Source organism: Halyomorpha halys, unplaced genomic scaffold, assembly GCF_000696795.3.
Source record: "Halyomorpha halys isolate HHAL.00 unplaced genomic scaffold, Hhal_1.1 Scaffold694.1, whole genome shotgun sequence".
NCBI lineage: Eukaryota > Metazoa > Arthropoda > Insecta > Hemiptera > Pentatomidae > Halyomorpha > Halyomorpha halys.
In genome coordinates this window covers 245285-260277 of record NW_027111898.1, presented here as the reverse complement: position 1 = coordinate 260277, position 14993 = coordinate 245285, and the positions used below count along the sequence as shown (strand labels likewise).

Below are 14993 nucleotides of genomic sequence, written 5' to 3'. Positions count from 1 at the left end.
AAATTCTTATTAAAATACTATTTATTTCTAAAACAAAAAAGGTGGGACACAATGCTCTTGTTCCACTTTCGCTTTCATTCTTGATCTTATTCATGCTTATATTATTACTATTATTATTATTATGTAATCTGAAAATTGTCATTGAATTCAAGAGTCAATTGTTAACATCTATATTATAATTTGATATTTATAACAAATTAAAATTTTTGTTTAACCAGTAGTAGAAATAAATTCTAAAATATTTTGATTACAATATTTATTTTATAATAAAACAAAACACCTACACATTCATTATTAATAAATAAACGTTGAATGCTTTGCCAGCGAACTTAATAAGCTCTACACGACTCTCAGATGGAAAGTTAGCTTAAGCAGGCATGACCCGTTTTCCATTCTGTAAGCATCAAACTAGAGAAAATGCTGCAAAAATTCATTTAATGTATTTTTACGAATAATTTAATTAAAATTATAATAGTTTAGTTAATTTTTCCATTTTTTTTTTTTCCATCAATTGAATTTCACATAACGATTGACCTAGTTAAAGATATTCAAAAGATATTTTGCTTTTAATTTTTGTATATATATTTTTTTTTATATAAATGGAACAAAATTAATATTATTTCGCATGTTTTTTATCTGGAATCCATAGCTCTTTTAGATAGGTCATGAAGCCCCATCCGTGGATTACGATCCTAAACCTCTAACATGCTTATTCTGTAGTAAGTTTAATTTAGTCAACATGTTTCTCTTGAAAGTCTCATGTTTAAAAAAATTACAAAGAAAGTAATATAATTATATTTAAAAGAAATAAAATCGAAATAAATATAGACAATATAATATTTTAAATAACTAATAAATATCCAACAGATTGATATAGAGCTGATGTTCTTAAAATCAGTTACTGTTAATGTTTTTAGTTTCTCTGACTCAGTGCATCGTCTAGTTTCTGTGTTATATTGTATATTTTATATTACCCTGTTTTCTTTAAAAATATATTTCTTTTTTTTTTTAAATATCCTTCAATAATATTTACTATCAGGACAAAATAACAACGTATATTCAATATTACCGTATCATAAAATTTTATATTTTATTTTATTTATTAAATATTCATCTATACAGATTTTTTTAAAATATTTTTAGTCAACAATATTAGAAATTTAATCATTGGTACGATTTATTTGTAAGATACATACTATTTCATTTTTCTAATATTCTAAAATGTTCTTTATATTACTACCCATATTGGTTTTAATTATTCGTTTTTTTTTTTTTTTGTAAATTAAGAATTTTGAAATGTATATAATTTTTAAAAATACGCAGAAAATATATATATTCTTGATCATAAAATGTAATTAAATTAATAATATTTAGCCGGTCAAATTGTAATTTTATTATATTTTTTAATAAAATTGAGAATTTGTCCTCATAATCCCAACATAATATTTTTTAAATACAAAAATAATTTTATTAAATCTTAAGACTGTAATTTTGTTTTCTTTTTTCGTTTGCCAAATCTTTTGTATAAATTATATATTTATTCAAAGCTACGTTATCAGAAATTTTATATTTTTTAATATGTGTATGTAAAGATAGATGCTAAAAACATTTCATAATACATTTGTTTATTGAAAAACTATAAATTTATAATAATCATGAGAGGATTTGTTAAAAAGCAAATAAAAACATTATATTTAAATATTTGAAACGCTTGAAATGCACTAAAAAATTAATTTTATATTTGATCATAAAATTTAATTATAATTGTAGATATTAATGAACAAAAATTGGTGATTTATTTGTTGTTGTTTGATTTTTTTTTAAATTATAACCTGGATCATCTATAGCCTGCTACCTAGAGATAAAATTCACTTTTTTTTTTCGCATGCTAATTGAGGTACTTACCAATTGCTCTTGAACTTTTTGAGTTACGTTTTCCACCTTGGTTAGGCATTCTTGGAGACCGTTCCTGAGTTCTAGGATTTCCTTTTGCATTGCTATAATCTCTTGGTTCCTCTTAACCTCGAGATACGCGATGGCCAAACCGAGGCCTAAAGACGCGGCCAGGGCGACCACGAAGTACACGATGACCTGCCTATCTCGTCCTTCCATAGCGACTGAACGTCCCCACTACTAGTGCGTCCCTACCCTACCACTGACTGCTGCGGTCTGCGGGGTGGTGTGAAGGTCTCCAAGAGATAGGGGGTGGATCTTACAGATACTAGTCATAGATAAGATATACTTTTAAGATCTACATGTCTTTTTGTTATTAAATCAAATAAAGTTAACGGGACAATAGTTCTTATAGTTCGATAATTTTCAAGATCTTAACATAAGTAGATTGTATTCTAAGTCTAACATTTATTAACTGTTTCAAAGTATAAGAGATTGAGAGTCCAATACCTTAGCCACTGAACTACATCACTCCATAAGAATTTTAAAAAATAATTAATTTTTTGTTTATTGATAACAACTTTGCCTATTTTATATAAACATATTATGAATTATTTATTTGTTTTTTGTTGCTTAGGAGACTATAATAGACGATTTCTTTAAAAATATATCCTTACAAAACGAACGAACTTCCATTAAGAAAATATTCTTATGATATATGATCATTAAAAAAGAAAGCGTTTTTGCTTTATGGTCGATATATATATATATATTTTTTGTTTTTCAAATTTGTATATTAAACTAAAATTGTTCACTTTTGCTGTATTGACTTGATTTGGTAAATTTATTGAATAAATTCCAAACTCACCTTTCTCTCCTTAATTACCTTTATTTTCCCCATTAGTTTCACCCTTACAACCTTAAATCGTGCACTATTCAATTTCTGTAAATGTGTTACAACAGTATAAAAATCTTAAGGTAAGTTATTGTTAGCAGAGATAATTCCTACTTACTGCACTGGTGATCTCTTTGGATTATAGATAATAGAGTCTGTTTAACTTACCTAGTAGAGTGTGTGCAGTGTATCACTTTATTTCTCCTTTCTTCACCTATCAGTTTGTCTACCTATCTTCAATATATTTCATCTCTATCTAAATCTTTATCATCTTCATTAATTCACCTACCGAACTTCCGTTTTTTTTCAATCTGTACATTTTCCCCAAACCAAGTATCATCATATGTTTCTGTTTCTAGCATTATAAAAGCAATAGTAATAAACTTGTGCTAATATTTAATTAACTTGTACAATATTGTAATAGCATTTGCCCTTATTATTTATTATTTTTATTTTTTTAACAAGAGCTCTGTAGGTTAAATTTATTTAAAAAACTAGTACCCTTTTAATTTTCATTTATTTTCTCAGTAATTTTTTTTTTTTTTGCGTATTAATATATTTTCATCTTTCAAAGAAATTGTTTTTCTGTTTTATCTAGCATTTTATCATTTATCATTTCCTGTAGTTTTTTATCTTTTATATTATTCCCTTCTCTTATAATCTTTTTCTGTCTTCTGTAAAATTTATTTTTATATTGAATATTGTTTACTTTATTATTTATTTTTATCAACCGCATTATACTGTATGTTCACATTTTCTTTTTTACTCTCTCGCTCTTTAACTATTATTTTATCTTTATTGTCTCATTCATTTACAGGAATTTTTAAATTTTCTATTTTATTTTGAATCCTCTACCAACATAATATTTATATCATCAAATTAACTATCCGTGAAATGCAGCGTAATCTAGGCATAGTGCAAGGGCGTCCCTTGGACAATCAGGCCGCGGCCCCAACTACTGTTGATAGCCAATAATCAAGAAATAGGACCAGTTTGCCAAAAAAAATCGTCTGAACTAATCTACTGATTGTTAGGGAGTTTCGATCAGATTCATTAGTATCTAGTAGTATTCATTAGTATCCCGTAGTAGTTTCCCGTAATAAAAACAATAATCCACTTATTTCAAAAAGATAATTTGAAATATGTTATTTAATATAATTTTGAAATAATTACTTTATGAAGAAATTCGTTTTCTTTCTATTAAAAGTCGGCATTGAAAAAATAAGTAAAAAAAGAATTATTGGAATGAATTAAAATTTTTTAATTATTAATATTATTGGCACACTCAAATATTCGGTTTAATTTATCCTGTATTTTCAACCCAAAATCATTAGAACCATAGTTTACGCCCAATATTATATGTCTGACAAATCTTATATGTATACTTGTTACCAGATCGGCCTGATGGGCTTTACATTAAATAGTTGTTATATAACAGTTTGATTTACGTTGTTACGTACCTGTATATTACAATTTTATTATTATTTAGCAGTTATAAACACAAAACACAAATTGTTTAAAAAAATTATTAAAAATAATAATAGTTATACCATTGAAAAACGAAAGAAAGAAGGAAAAAAAACAACTAATATTTATAGAATTAATTAAACAAATAAATGACTTACATAATGAAAACATAATATGAGAAAGAAAAAGATAAGTATAAATTTCATAACAGAATGTACTACAACATTCTGGGCTTGAGCGCCGATATTAAGTTAGATTTCCATATTGTAAGTCACTGCACCTTTAACTGCTAGTAAACTGGGAATGAAATTTTTTATAAGTTTTTCAAGGAATTCCTCTATAGATTTCCAATTGTATTTTAGTTTAAGATGTATTTCACAAACCAAGGGGCGTCAACAACAATTTTCATCATGACCTATATAAATATCCCGTGTGACCGTGTATGTAAAAGTTCAGATTTTCAAAAATATATCAAAACAATTAAACATTTACAGTAGTTGGGGTTGTTTACCGGAAAATATTGTTTAAGGAAAATAATATGTTTATTGCCGCTAACCTCATCTGCCTGCCTCATTCCGTTGTTGAGATATGTTTTTTTCAAAACGTTCTAAGAAAACCACGTTTTTTTCTAATAACAATCCAGATGACAAAACTGATTATTTCTCTAATTCACCGTTATTTTTGGAATCCCTATTGAATTTTTCATATGATAACAACCAATTTATAGAAAAATATTGCGTAACAACCAATTACAACAATAAGCCAAGTAAACTAGTAAAAATATTTTTCTGAGATATTCAGAAGATCATCACGAGAATATATTTTCGGGATACGACTTCAGGAATTTCATGAAAGTTGTTTCAATTTATTTATAACTTTCTAATGATATCCGAAACTTTATGAAATCAGTTTAATTTCGAAGAAATAACCTAAAACAAGTAATTACTACACTCATTTTGCCATCTTATACAGGTTAGTTTTTCATAACTTTTCACATGAGGGCCTGATTGGGCAGGGGCGAGGGCCCCAGAGCGCTAAGTTCAGAAGGTTGTAGGTTAATTCCCACCCCTGGGCTGGTCAATGTTTATTTCGCAGCGGCCCCGAGAAATGAGCCTGGACATTCCCATTCTAGGGCTGTATAGGTCATCAACGGAGGACTTGACTGTTTTTTGAAAAAAAAAAAAAATTTCACATATACAGATTACAAAATTTATACTTAATATGTTTACATTTGCGCCCAACAGACATGACTAATTTGAATCCTGATACTACATTCAATAGCTTTGAGATAACAGTTACTATCCGCTATCTCTAGCTTTGTATGTCTGTCTGTAGCCCTTTCAGATAAATGGACACCACCGAAGAAGGTTATTAAAATAAAATCTAATCATATATCGACAAAGGATTGTCATTATGTCGTATCATTATGATTATTTTTATTAAGGTAATATGATAATAATGTTAGCTTAACAATTTCTCAATGTTTTTGAAGAAAAACTTCTAGAAATTTACATTGCAAAGTTCTGTTTCTTGTTAAAAGGTTTTCGACAAAAATCTCGAGCTATCCAGAGAGAGTAACCTCTTACGCAGTTCATCTTCCTTTCCGAAAATTTGATGCCTTCTTGTAAAACAATCCTTTTTAAAACCTGTTCCTGATGTAACTTTACCCAAAGAGGGCTTGTTTTGTAAGCAAATAAACATCTTAATATTTTCAGGTTAGATATAAATTGAGATTCTATCATTTAATGTATTTTATTAATATATTAATAATCGTTCTTGTAATGAGGTAGTAAACAGCCCCGTGAGATTCTATTGTAAGTCTGCCTATTATAAACTTTATTCCACATAACAGTGGTAATATTTCTGAACAATTTATTAATCATAAACTGCTATAAATATAAAAAATAAATTAATTACTTGGCATTTATTTATTGCAGAACATAACATTAAAGTCTCCCCATGTCGTTATTTTTGCAAAAGATGTTGCGTGCAAGAGATACATATATTTAGCTAGATCAGGGCAGGTTGAAAATAACAATTGATTAAGTAGACTGTGGGTGGTATTTAATAATATCAATTTTTTTCGATATATAAATTTTTTTCGACATATATCTTTTTTATTGAATTAATTTTATGGCACAAATGTGTCCCTTACTTTTCATGTCTGTTACTTTTTTTAAAAATTTTATTGCCTAAATATAAACGTAAAATATTTACCATATTGCTTTGGGATATCCCATATACAGAGCAATTTTCTTGAAATTAATTACATTTTTCATTATGACTCTAATGAGTACATTGATAAAACAAAAAAAAAATTATTGAATTAAAATAAAATACGTAACATTGATTTATATTTACATTAATATAAGTTTGGTTGTGTTTTGTTTATATCTACGGGTTGTAGTTTTAGTGTAATTCCCTATTTCTCTGATTAGAGGGTTTAATGAGTTGGGACAAGACTGGAAGAAGTTATGTGTCAGTTTATATATGTAATCCTGTACGGTGTCTACATTTAATTCAGAGTGCATTTTAGATATTTTAGAGTAACATGGATAGTTATTATTAATTCTGAGGCATTTGTTTTCGAATAGTTGTATTTTTTTTTTTATATTAGTTGAACTAGTAAAGCTCCATATGGGACAGGCATAAGTTAGGGCGGGTCTTAGTACCGCTTTATATAGTATCAATTTATTTCTACTGGGTAATTTTGATTTTTTTTATAAAAGCATGGATATATTTTGTATAACATTTTCTATGCGTTTTTGAATTTCGAATTAATGTGGTGTTTAAATAATATTTTGCTGTCTAAAGTGACTCTAAAATATTCAATATATTTTGGCAAATGGGACAGGGGTATTATTTAAATTTATGATGGCTTTTGTTATATCAGTATTTAAAACTAACCCCCATTTGTTTCGTATTAAAGTTATGTACGATTGTTTTTAGGAGTATTAAATGTTTTTGACATTTAAAAAAAAAATTGAGAACTGTATAATTATTTTTATTTTATATATGTTAAGTCAGGGAATGAAATTATGAATTGGAGCCGAGTGTTGACCACACTTTCTACCTTAATTATAGTACGGTCAAAATTCAGAGCCTACTAATTAACTCTTCTTGGATATTTTTTTATATCTTAATTATTGTATTCTATTTAATATTAATTTATTTCATTCTTAGTTATTTCTTTGATAGACACCTTTACACATCGAACTCTCAAAGAACAAATCTATATCTTATATATTTCCGTTCAGGAAATTACTTAAATACCAACTATCTACTACACACCTTGTTAAACAGTTTTCAATTAATACTTACTCGGAAAGCCTAGTTATTTATTATCACAGTTTAAGAGATTTCACACAATTATTTAAAAAATATTCTAAAATCCGAGTTTACTAGGTAGTGAATAAGGGCAAAAGTTTTTTAATACAAATTAATCCATATTGAAAATAGATAACGTTATTTGTCTCACAAACACTGAAGATCGTTAGCTTTAATTAAATTGTTTTAACCTACTTATTTTATTATGTAGTGATTTTCAATTCCCTTTATTTTTTTTCTCAAAATCAATTAACTCTGCTGAAACAAAATTTAATTGGTGTAATAAGTTTTTCGTAAAGATATTTTTTTCGAATCTAAATATTTTTCACTTAGTTTTTATTATTTTGATATTCTTGATTTGCTCAAATGACCATTACCTTATTTTATTTTAAAATATCCTTAAATAATATAAAATTTATATAGGGCCAGTGGGTAGTCCTAACGTCGAGCGTGGTCAGTACTTCGATGGGTGACCATACGGATGACCCAGATCTGGAACCGGAATCTCTTGCAACCAACAGAAGAGAAGATTAGTGACGAAGCAATGGACGGCTTTGTTTTGAGCCACCAAGACATACCGGAGTGTTTCACATGAGGCTGTGCACGTCTTAGCGGGAGTGGTACTTCTCGACCTCCTCCTACAGGAAATAATGAAGTATCAATTCAAGAGAGGACTCAGCAGATCTGCCTGTAAATCTTCAGGTGAAGATTTACAAGAACTCAAGCAAATAGAAAACGATTCACTGGATTTACGCTACAGAAGAGTGGACTCTGCGAAGGGTGATAACCTCAGTAGGTGCTACATTGAGAAAATATTTCTCCTCTATTCGGTCACATATGGAAGCAAAGTAGGTCCTCCCAGACTACTGGCTATCTAAATTCCCCACAGCGGATGGGAAATTCGAGGCAAACTTCGTATCCACGAGATGGATATCGACCCCCTTTGCCCTGATCGTGGTGTTCTGGAGACTGCTGAGAACATCATCAAGGATTGCACTGTCTTTGATGCTCTACGGGCCAGATTCCTCAGGGAAACAGGGCTCTATGCCCACACATGGGACGAAGAAAACTACTCGTATTACAAGGAATTTGTTTATGGTTGCAAAACTATAGTTGGGACAGCCCACTTCAATCTTCATTAAAGAAAAAGATCAGTCCCTGTAAGTCCAGCGGACGGAAGAGGCGCAAAAGACTGAGCCTTACAGCCGAAAATTGAACATTATTCATTGTTTTAATAGCAGTAGTTCGATGCTACGGATACATGTGTAACCTCGAACTGCTACTACACACTTGTATCGCTCAAAAGGTAGGAGAAGGTGGAAATAAATAAATAAAATAAGACCATTTATGAAGACTACGTTTCGCGTAAGAACCGCCAGCGTTTGGAGGCTACCCGCAGACCTGGATCGTATTTGTAGTTCTTCGGGACCCACGCGGGCAAGGATCTCCATGATATATAGCTCTAACGAAAAAAGTATATACTTTTTTCTTAACAATTTATGAATATGTATTTGTTAGAATTGGGCTATTAAAAAAAAATCAGATAAACAGAATTTAAATTCGTGTTGCCCCAAGCGCATAGAACTAAAATACAAAATAAAATTATAAAATATCACTAAAATGAGAAATTGGAAAAGAAAAAGTAATGAAATAACAATAATAAACAAAAAATTAAATTGGAAAAACAAATAAAATAAAACCACCTATCATAACATAAACCATCAAACATGTTATGCACACAAAACACAAAACATTAGTTTTTAAGAAAAGGTTACTGGAACTATCTACCGAAGACATAAAACAGTTCCCCAATGTTTTACAACGTGAAGAACAATCTATTTCTGACTTATACTAATTTGATAACATTTATAGAGAGTGGATCTAATTTTTATTTCATCAATTACATGAAGAAGTACAGTTTTTTTTTTCTGAAACCCAAAAAAAAAACACAAATTCCTTGTGAAACCCGTTCAAACAATTTTTATGATCAAATTTGATATTTATTTGTTGATTCCAGATAGAAAAAATAAATAAGTAAAAAAAATTAAGTAGACAATTGATAAAACAATTCCATTCGGGATTAACATACCTGATAAGATTACAATTTAACACTGGTTCAACATTCGTAAATGATTTAAATACATGAATATTAATGAATAAAAGGTCAACGTAATATTCAATCAACAATTTTGAACTTATAGTATAGTTCATAAGACATAATAAATAGGCATCATTAGTTTTTGTTTTGTTTTTTATTGGTTTTACGTAGTTTTTAGGTAATAAATTGATATTAAGAGTCCTCAATAGTAATGAAGTATTTTTAATCTTTTAATTTTTACAATGGTTAAAAAAAAATTATCTAATCTTAAAAATTAAATTTTATTTCATTAGTAATTCATTCATTTGTAAACTCATTTCAGAGCGTTTGAAAAGTGCTCAACAGAACAACTCATACTGCAATGACTGTATGAATGGAAAACTACCACTCAAAATTGTTTGCTTATGTTGCTGACACCCGCATTGCCAGAAGGAAATAAAAAAAAAATCATTTGTATCCTCAGCACCAGGCAGCTCTGGTCTTCTTTCATTAAAGAAATGAAATTTCTTAGTTGAAAATTTGTATAGAGGGACTCATTCATTAAATTATTCCATTTTAATTATCTTGAATATTTTCATCCCAATTAGAACTATAATTTCATTGAAATGAAGGGAAATTACTTGAAGATGAAGTATCTACTTATAAAGTTGAAAAATACAAGACTTAATTTGTTTATTAAATTTAATTTAAACTACTAATTAGAAATAAAAAACTATTCCATAAATAAATAAATGTATGGTCCACTTTAATAAATCATAGATAGGTTATTAATACTTAACCATCTTAAGACAAGTCTAATTGAATCAACCTTCTTACTGGCTATTGGCATAGCGAAGTGGGTGTGACTTTATAATGTAATAGTATTATCTTTAATAAAATGATAATTCAATACTTCTTTCATTGGGATAATAGAAAATATTTATTTAATTTTTTTTTAACTGTCAGAATTGAAGGTGGGAAAACAGCATTCCTAAATATTCATAAACATTGACTAATATACCTACTAAAATTGAGGAAGAAACAACCAAAACTTACCTATTATGGATGTTTGTAAACTTCTTCCTGCCCTATCAACAAAAAAGTATTTAAAAAAATATAACATGGGCACAGTAGTTATGTGTATATAAATACAAAAGAGATTTTTATTTCAAACCTGCTGCATTAATTCTACCTTAACTCTAGAATGAGTAGAGAATTCTATGAGCAACTACTCAGACATCAATAATAGCATGGCAATATATATTTAAACCTCACTAATTAAACAACTAACTGAATGTAAATTCAAAGGAAATGGTCAAGGCTGCGGTTCAAAAGAACAAGAGTAGTTTTCAACTATTTATTCGTTAAAAATTGCCTTAATTAATTTATTAATTAATGTAAATATTTAATGACAAAAACAAATACATAGTTAATATTTAATTATAAATTACTAACCTAACCATCTTTGGAAAAAAAAATATATATTTTTTTCCATCTATTCTATACGAACTTCTTTATCTAATCTGTTGACTAAAATTGTAATTCTTTTTATTTTAATTTTTCTCAGATATCTACTAGTGGGTAAACTTCAACCTTTAGTGCTCCGTGGTTCTTTGTGATTCCCTTTGTTATAGCTAAGAAGTTGAATAATAATTTTCTAACAAGTAGTCAACAAAAATAATCTTAATTAACATTTACAACAAAATCATTTTTCATATATAAAATAATCAGAAAAATGTATGTTCACTGTTATAAACTATTAATATTCCTAACATTTTAGTGTACACTTTAACTAATTCCCCTCTTTATATCTGTACCTCGGAGGGATACAACACTATGTCCAGTAGTAATTCACATGCTTCAGAAGGATAAAACACCAAGGTGTTCTATCCCTCTAAATGAAAGTGGACTTGGTGTTGTTTTAAAACATGCTATATCCGGTTCTAACTGGTTTTGGACATAGTGCTCTATTCCTCTAAGAAATATGAGAAAAGCTGATTTTAACTCTGTAATAAAGTCAATATAGAAATGGACATAGTGTTGTATCCCTCCGAGGTACAGATATATGCCATATCAACAACTTAGATTAAATACTAGACTCTGAAATGTCTCTTTAATCACTAGAATTGATCAGAAATAAATTTCAATAAAACTTTACTTTTGCTGGGCTTCATGACACAACTTAAGAGAAATTTCGGCATAATTGCAAAGTAACTTATTGACGAAAATACACATATAACATTTTTAAAATAATATATTGCAAAAAATGGGATACATGTTTTGTAGCAACTTAAAATATTAACATGTAGATGTAATATGTAGATTTTTGCATCAAATTGGCATTTAATGTTTTTTTAGATTTATTAACCCATTTCAATTAAAATTTAAACTTACATTTTTTTTTCAGATACTTAAATAAAAAAATTAAACATATACTGTAACTCTTTTATTGATAAGACTAATTTAATGTACATTGAGACCTAGATTGACCTCAAAAAGTACTTCTTAATAGACTCCATTTTTTCAATAATAACAAAATAAATTGAGTCTAAACTAACTTTTAACTTCAACTTATCATAATCATCCCACAAAAAAAAAAATTATAATATTTATACATACCTTGTACATCAGTGAGACAGAAATGAGAAGCTTTCTAGTAATAAATCTTCTTTCTTTTACAAAACAAAATGAAAAAATAACACCTTCTATATATATCTTACAAAGACATTGTGAATACCAGGGGTTTAAACAATAATTTTTGTTGCCTACAAATTTTTCTCTTGTTTAATGTTTGTCTGTTGTTAATATTTGTTTAAAAATGTGTTACTGATCTTGCAAGGCTTTATTAAATTATTAATTTTATTCTTTTAGGAAGAACTCACTTCCATCTAATAGTCAAATCTTCAAAATATGACGAATCCCTTATTTCAGAATATCAATACATGACTGATTATTGGCTAAGCATCTTTTGTGAACACAAAAGAATATTGAATTTAATAAAAGTTTTTTTTTTTCAATTTTCTAATAAAGATAAAATTGATGATAATAAACCATACTATATTAAAAAAAATCAATCAACCTCTTTGGTAAACCTAATGTTATAAACGTTTTTTAAAATAATTTATAATTCCAGCTTTTAAATAACTATTTTGAATGGTTTTTTGTCAACTATGATGTAAATTTCATATTAAACTTGTATCTTCCATAAAGAAACTAAAATAAAGATCAACTTTTGTGTTCTTTTAATTATAAATATAACAGTTTCATCATACCTCTGGAATTCACAATTCATTTAATAATTTTCACAATCGATTTAACTATATTAAATAATTAAAATTAGTTCAATAAGAAAACATGTAACTGCTAGACCTATTATACTGTAAATGGCGGTTTTTTAGGAAATATTTTCTCTAACTCATTACACAATTAGTGGGGAAACTTTTTGTTCTAAAAATATATCTATAAATTTATCCTATAAATTTAACTAATTTATATTTACAGTTATGAATTTATTATACAATAATTCTTATTGTAAGTAGTTGATAAGGACTGTAGCGCCATCTGTTGGGGGGCACGACCAGTTAAAAGGCGCAAAAATAGATTACTTTCGATTTAGGCGGGAATGAAGTGAATACAAATTTAAAAGATGTGTTTAGTCTGCAACCCTATTATAACAATTTTTAATTCTCAATTGATATTTATACTATTAGTAAATTAGATTATTATAAATAAATATTCGGTATTTATTACTTGTAACAAAACTCTTTTTGAGGTTATTCATTAAAAAAAACAAAAAAACAGAAACTCAACAATTTGGAAGGTAAGCAATTACCATTATAGTTGCTTTAAATTTACATTGGGGTTGTGTGTGTTATATAGCAATAAATAAGGAACTGATCAACATATTAATTTAAAGTTATAAAAAAGAAAAAACACCATAACCAAAGGGATCCACCTAAAAGGGAATGGTGTCATTTAACAGCATGTTTGTTTTTTTACTATTACATAGTAAGTCATTTTACTATAAGATGTAATTTTGCAATAACCTCCTATTTAACATTTTGATTCCACTACTTTTTTTTCAATTCCACATTTTGGACAAACTTCATGTTTATATACGTACCTTTTTTTAAAGAGTATTTCAAGAATTATAATCGGTAAAACCTCTTTAATCGGAGGTTTGACTAAAGTCTTTTTAATAAGTCACATTGTCTCTTACTTAAGTTACATTTATCTTTGCATGCTGTATCCTTCCTAATTACATTGAAATTTGATGTATTAATGTTGTAAACCCAGGTCATTATAATATTAATATCTTTGTTGACATTTTGAGTTCTCTCCTGCAGGAAATTTATTACTATCTCTCTAAAGCCTTAACATTTCATAATGAATACATTTACTTACTTGACTGCTACATTCCCTCATGGTTTTGATGATATTTGTTATTAGTTTAAAAGAACAAGGAGTCTACATAAAATAAGATATGGGAATTTAAAAAAACATATTTTAAACTTGAAAGGTAGTTTTTAAAAGTTGTGATATTTCTTCATAACAAATTATTTGAAACTTCAATAGTAACTCCTTCTGGGGTAGTTGAAGAAATAATACAAATTTGAATTCTTATATATATAAATAGTGGACTGTATAATTTCAAATTATGGATATCGTCAGGGTTGTGGTCAAAAGAGAAAGAAAAATAAATAGTTTTTAAATATTTTTGTTGCTCTCTTGATCGCAACTATAATTTCAAATTTGAATTTATTTGCATGTTGTCTGTTTCTTTTTCCTAAAAATTCCAAGAACAATAAACAAAATCGATTATCTGTGTTAATTATGAAATTAGTTTCTCAGAAATGAATAATAAATTATAACATTTTCTCCGCTTATAAATTTACAGAATAATAGTGAAAACAAATTTATTATTTCACAATGGAATTAGAAAAGGCTAAGTTAATTTGGAGATACTAGGCTTCAGCTGGGATGTTCTACATTATAAAATAAGAGAGGTATTGAAATATATATAAAACTGTATTTTTGTTTACCTCTGCATTCACTATCGAATATGATGATAAAAACTGGAGTAAAATCCAGATCAGTAAACCATATTTTAAGTATGGAAGGATGTTTAGAATGACTTCAATAAGTAGAAGGAAGAACAATAGACAGAATCAGGAATCCCATAGCTAAATCATGCCTGAATGTAATCACATCATAGAATAACTAAGTGCAGCAGTTCACCCTTTTTGCCAACTGCTTTAGCAAACCTTGAGTCATATTCATAGTTTGCTAAAGCAGCTTTTGAGACATGAACTGAAGGTAGAGCGTTCGGGACAG

At 27.9% G+C, this 14993-nt stretch overlaps 2 protein-coding genes across 3 annotated transcripts in view; one reads left to right on the top strand and one right to left on the bottom strand.

Moving 5' to 3' along the window:
- egr (TNF superfamily member 12 eiger) overlaps positions 1 to 2158 on the bottom strand; it is a 245420-nt gene extending 243262 nt beyond the window's left edge. The window contains exon 1 of the mRNA XM_014428134.3: positions 1906 to 2158. Within this exon, the coding sequence (XP_014283620.1) occupies positions 1906 to 2112 (207 nt within the window). The 5' untranslated portion in view covers positions 2113 to 2158. The remainder of the gene's footprint in view (positions 1 to 1905) is intronic.
- Positions 2159 to 13267: 11109 nt separating this feature from the next.
- Positions 13268 to 14993, top strand: part of LOC106685453 (uncharacterized) — a 28661-nt gene continuing 26935 nt past the window's right edge. Inside the window, exon 1 of one of the 2 annotated variants that reach the window (XM_014428129.3) lies at positions 13268 to 13479. The gene's annotated coding sequence lies outside the window, so the exon portion shown is untranslated. The remainder of the gene's footprint in view (positions 13480 to 14993) is intronic. The other variant, XM_067049809.1, reaches the window with a different exon arrangement.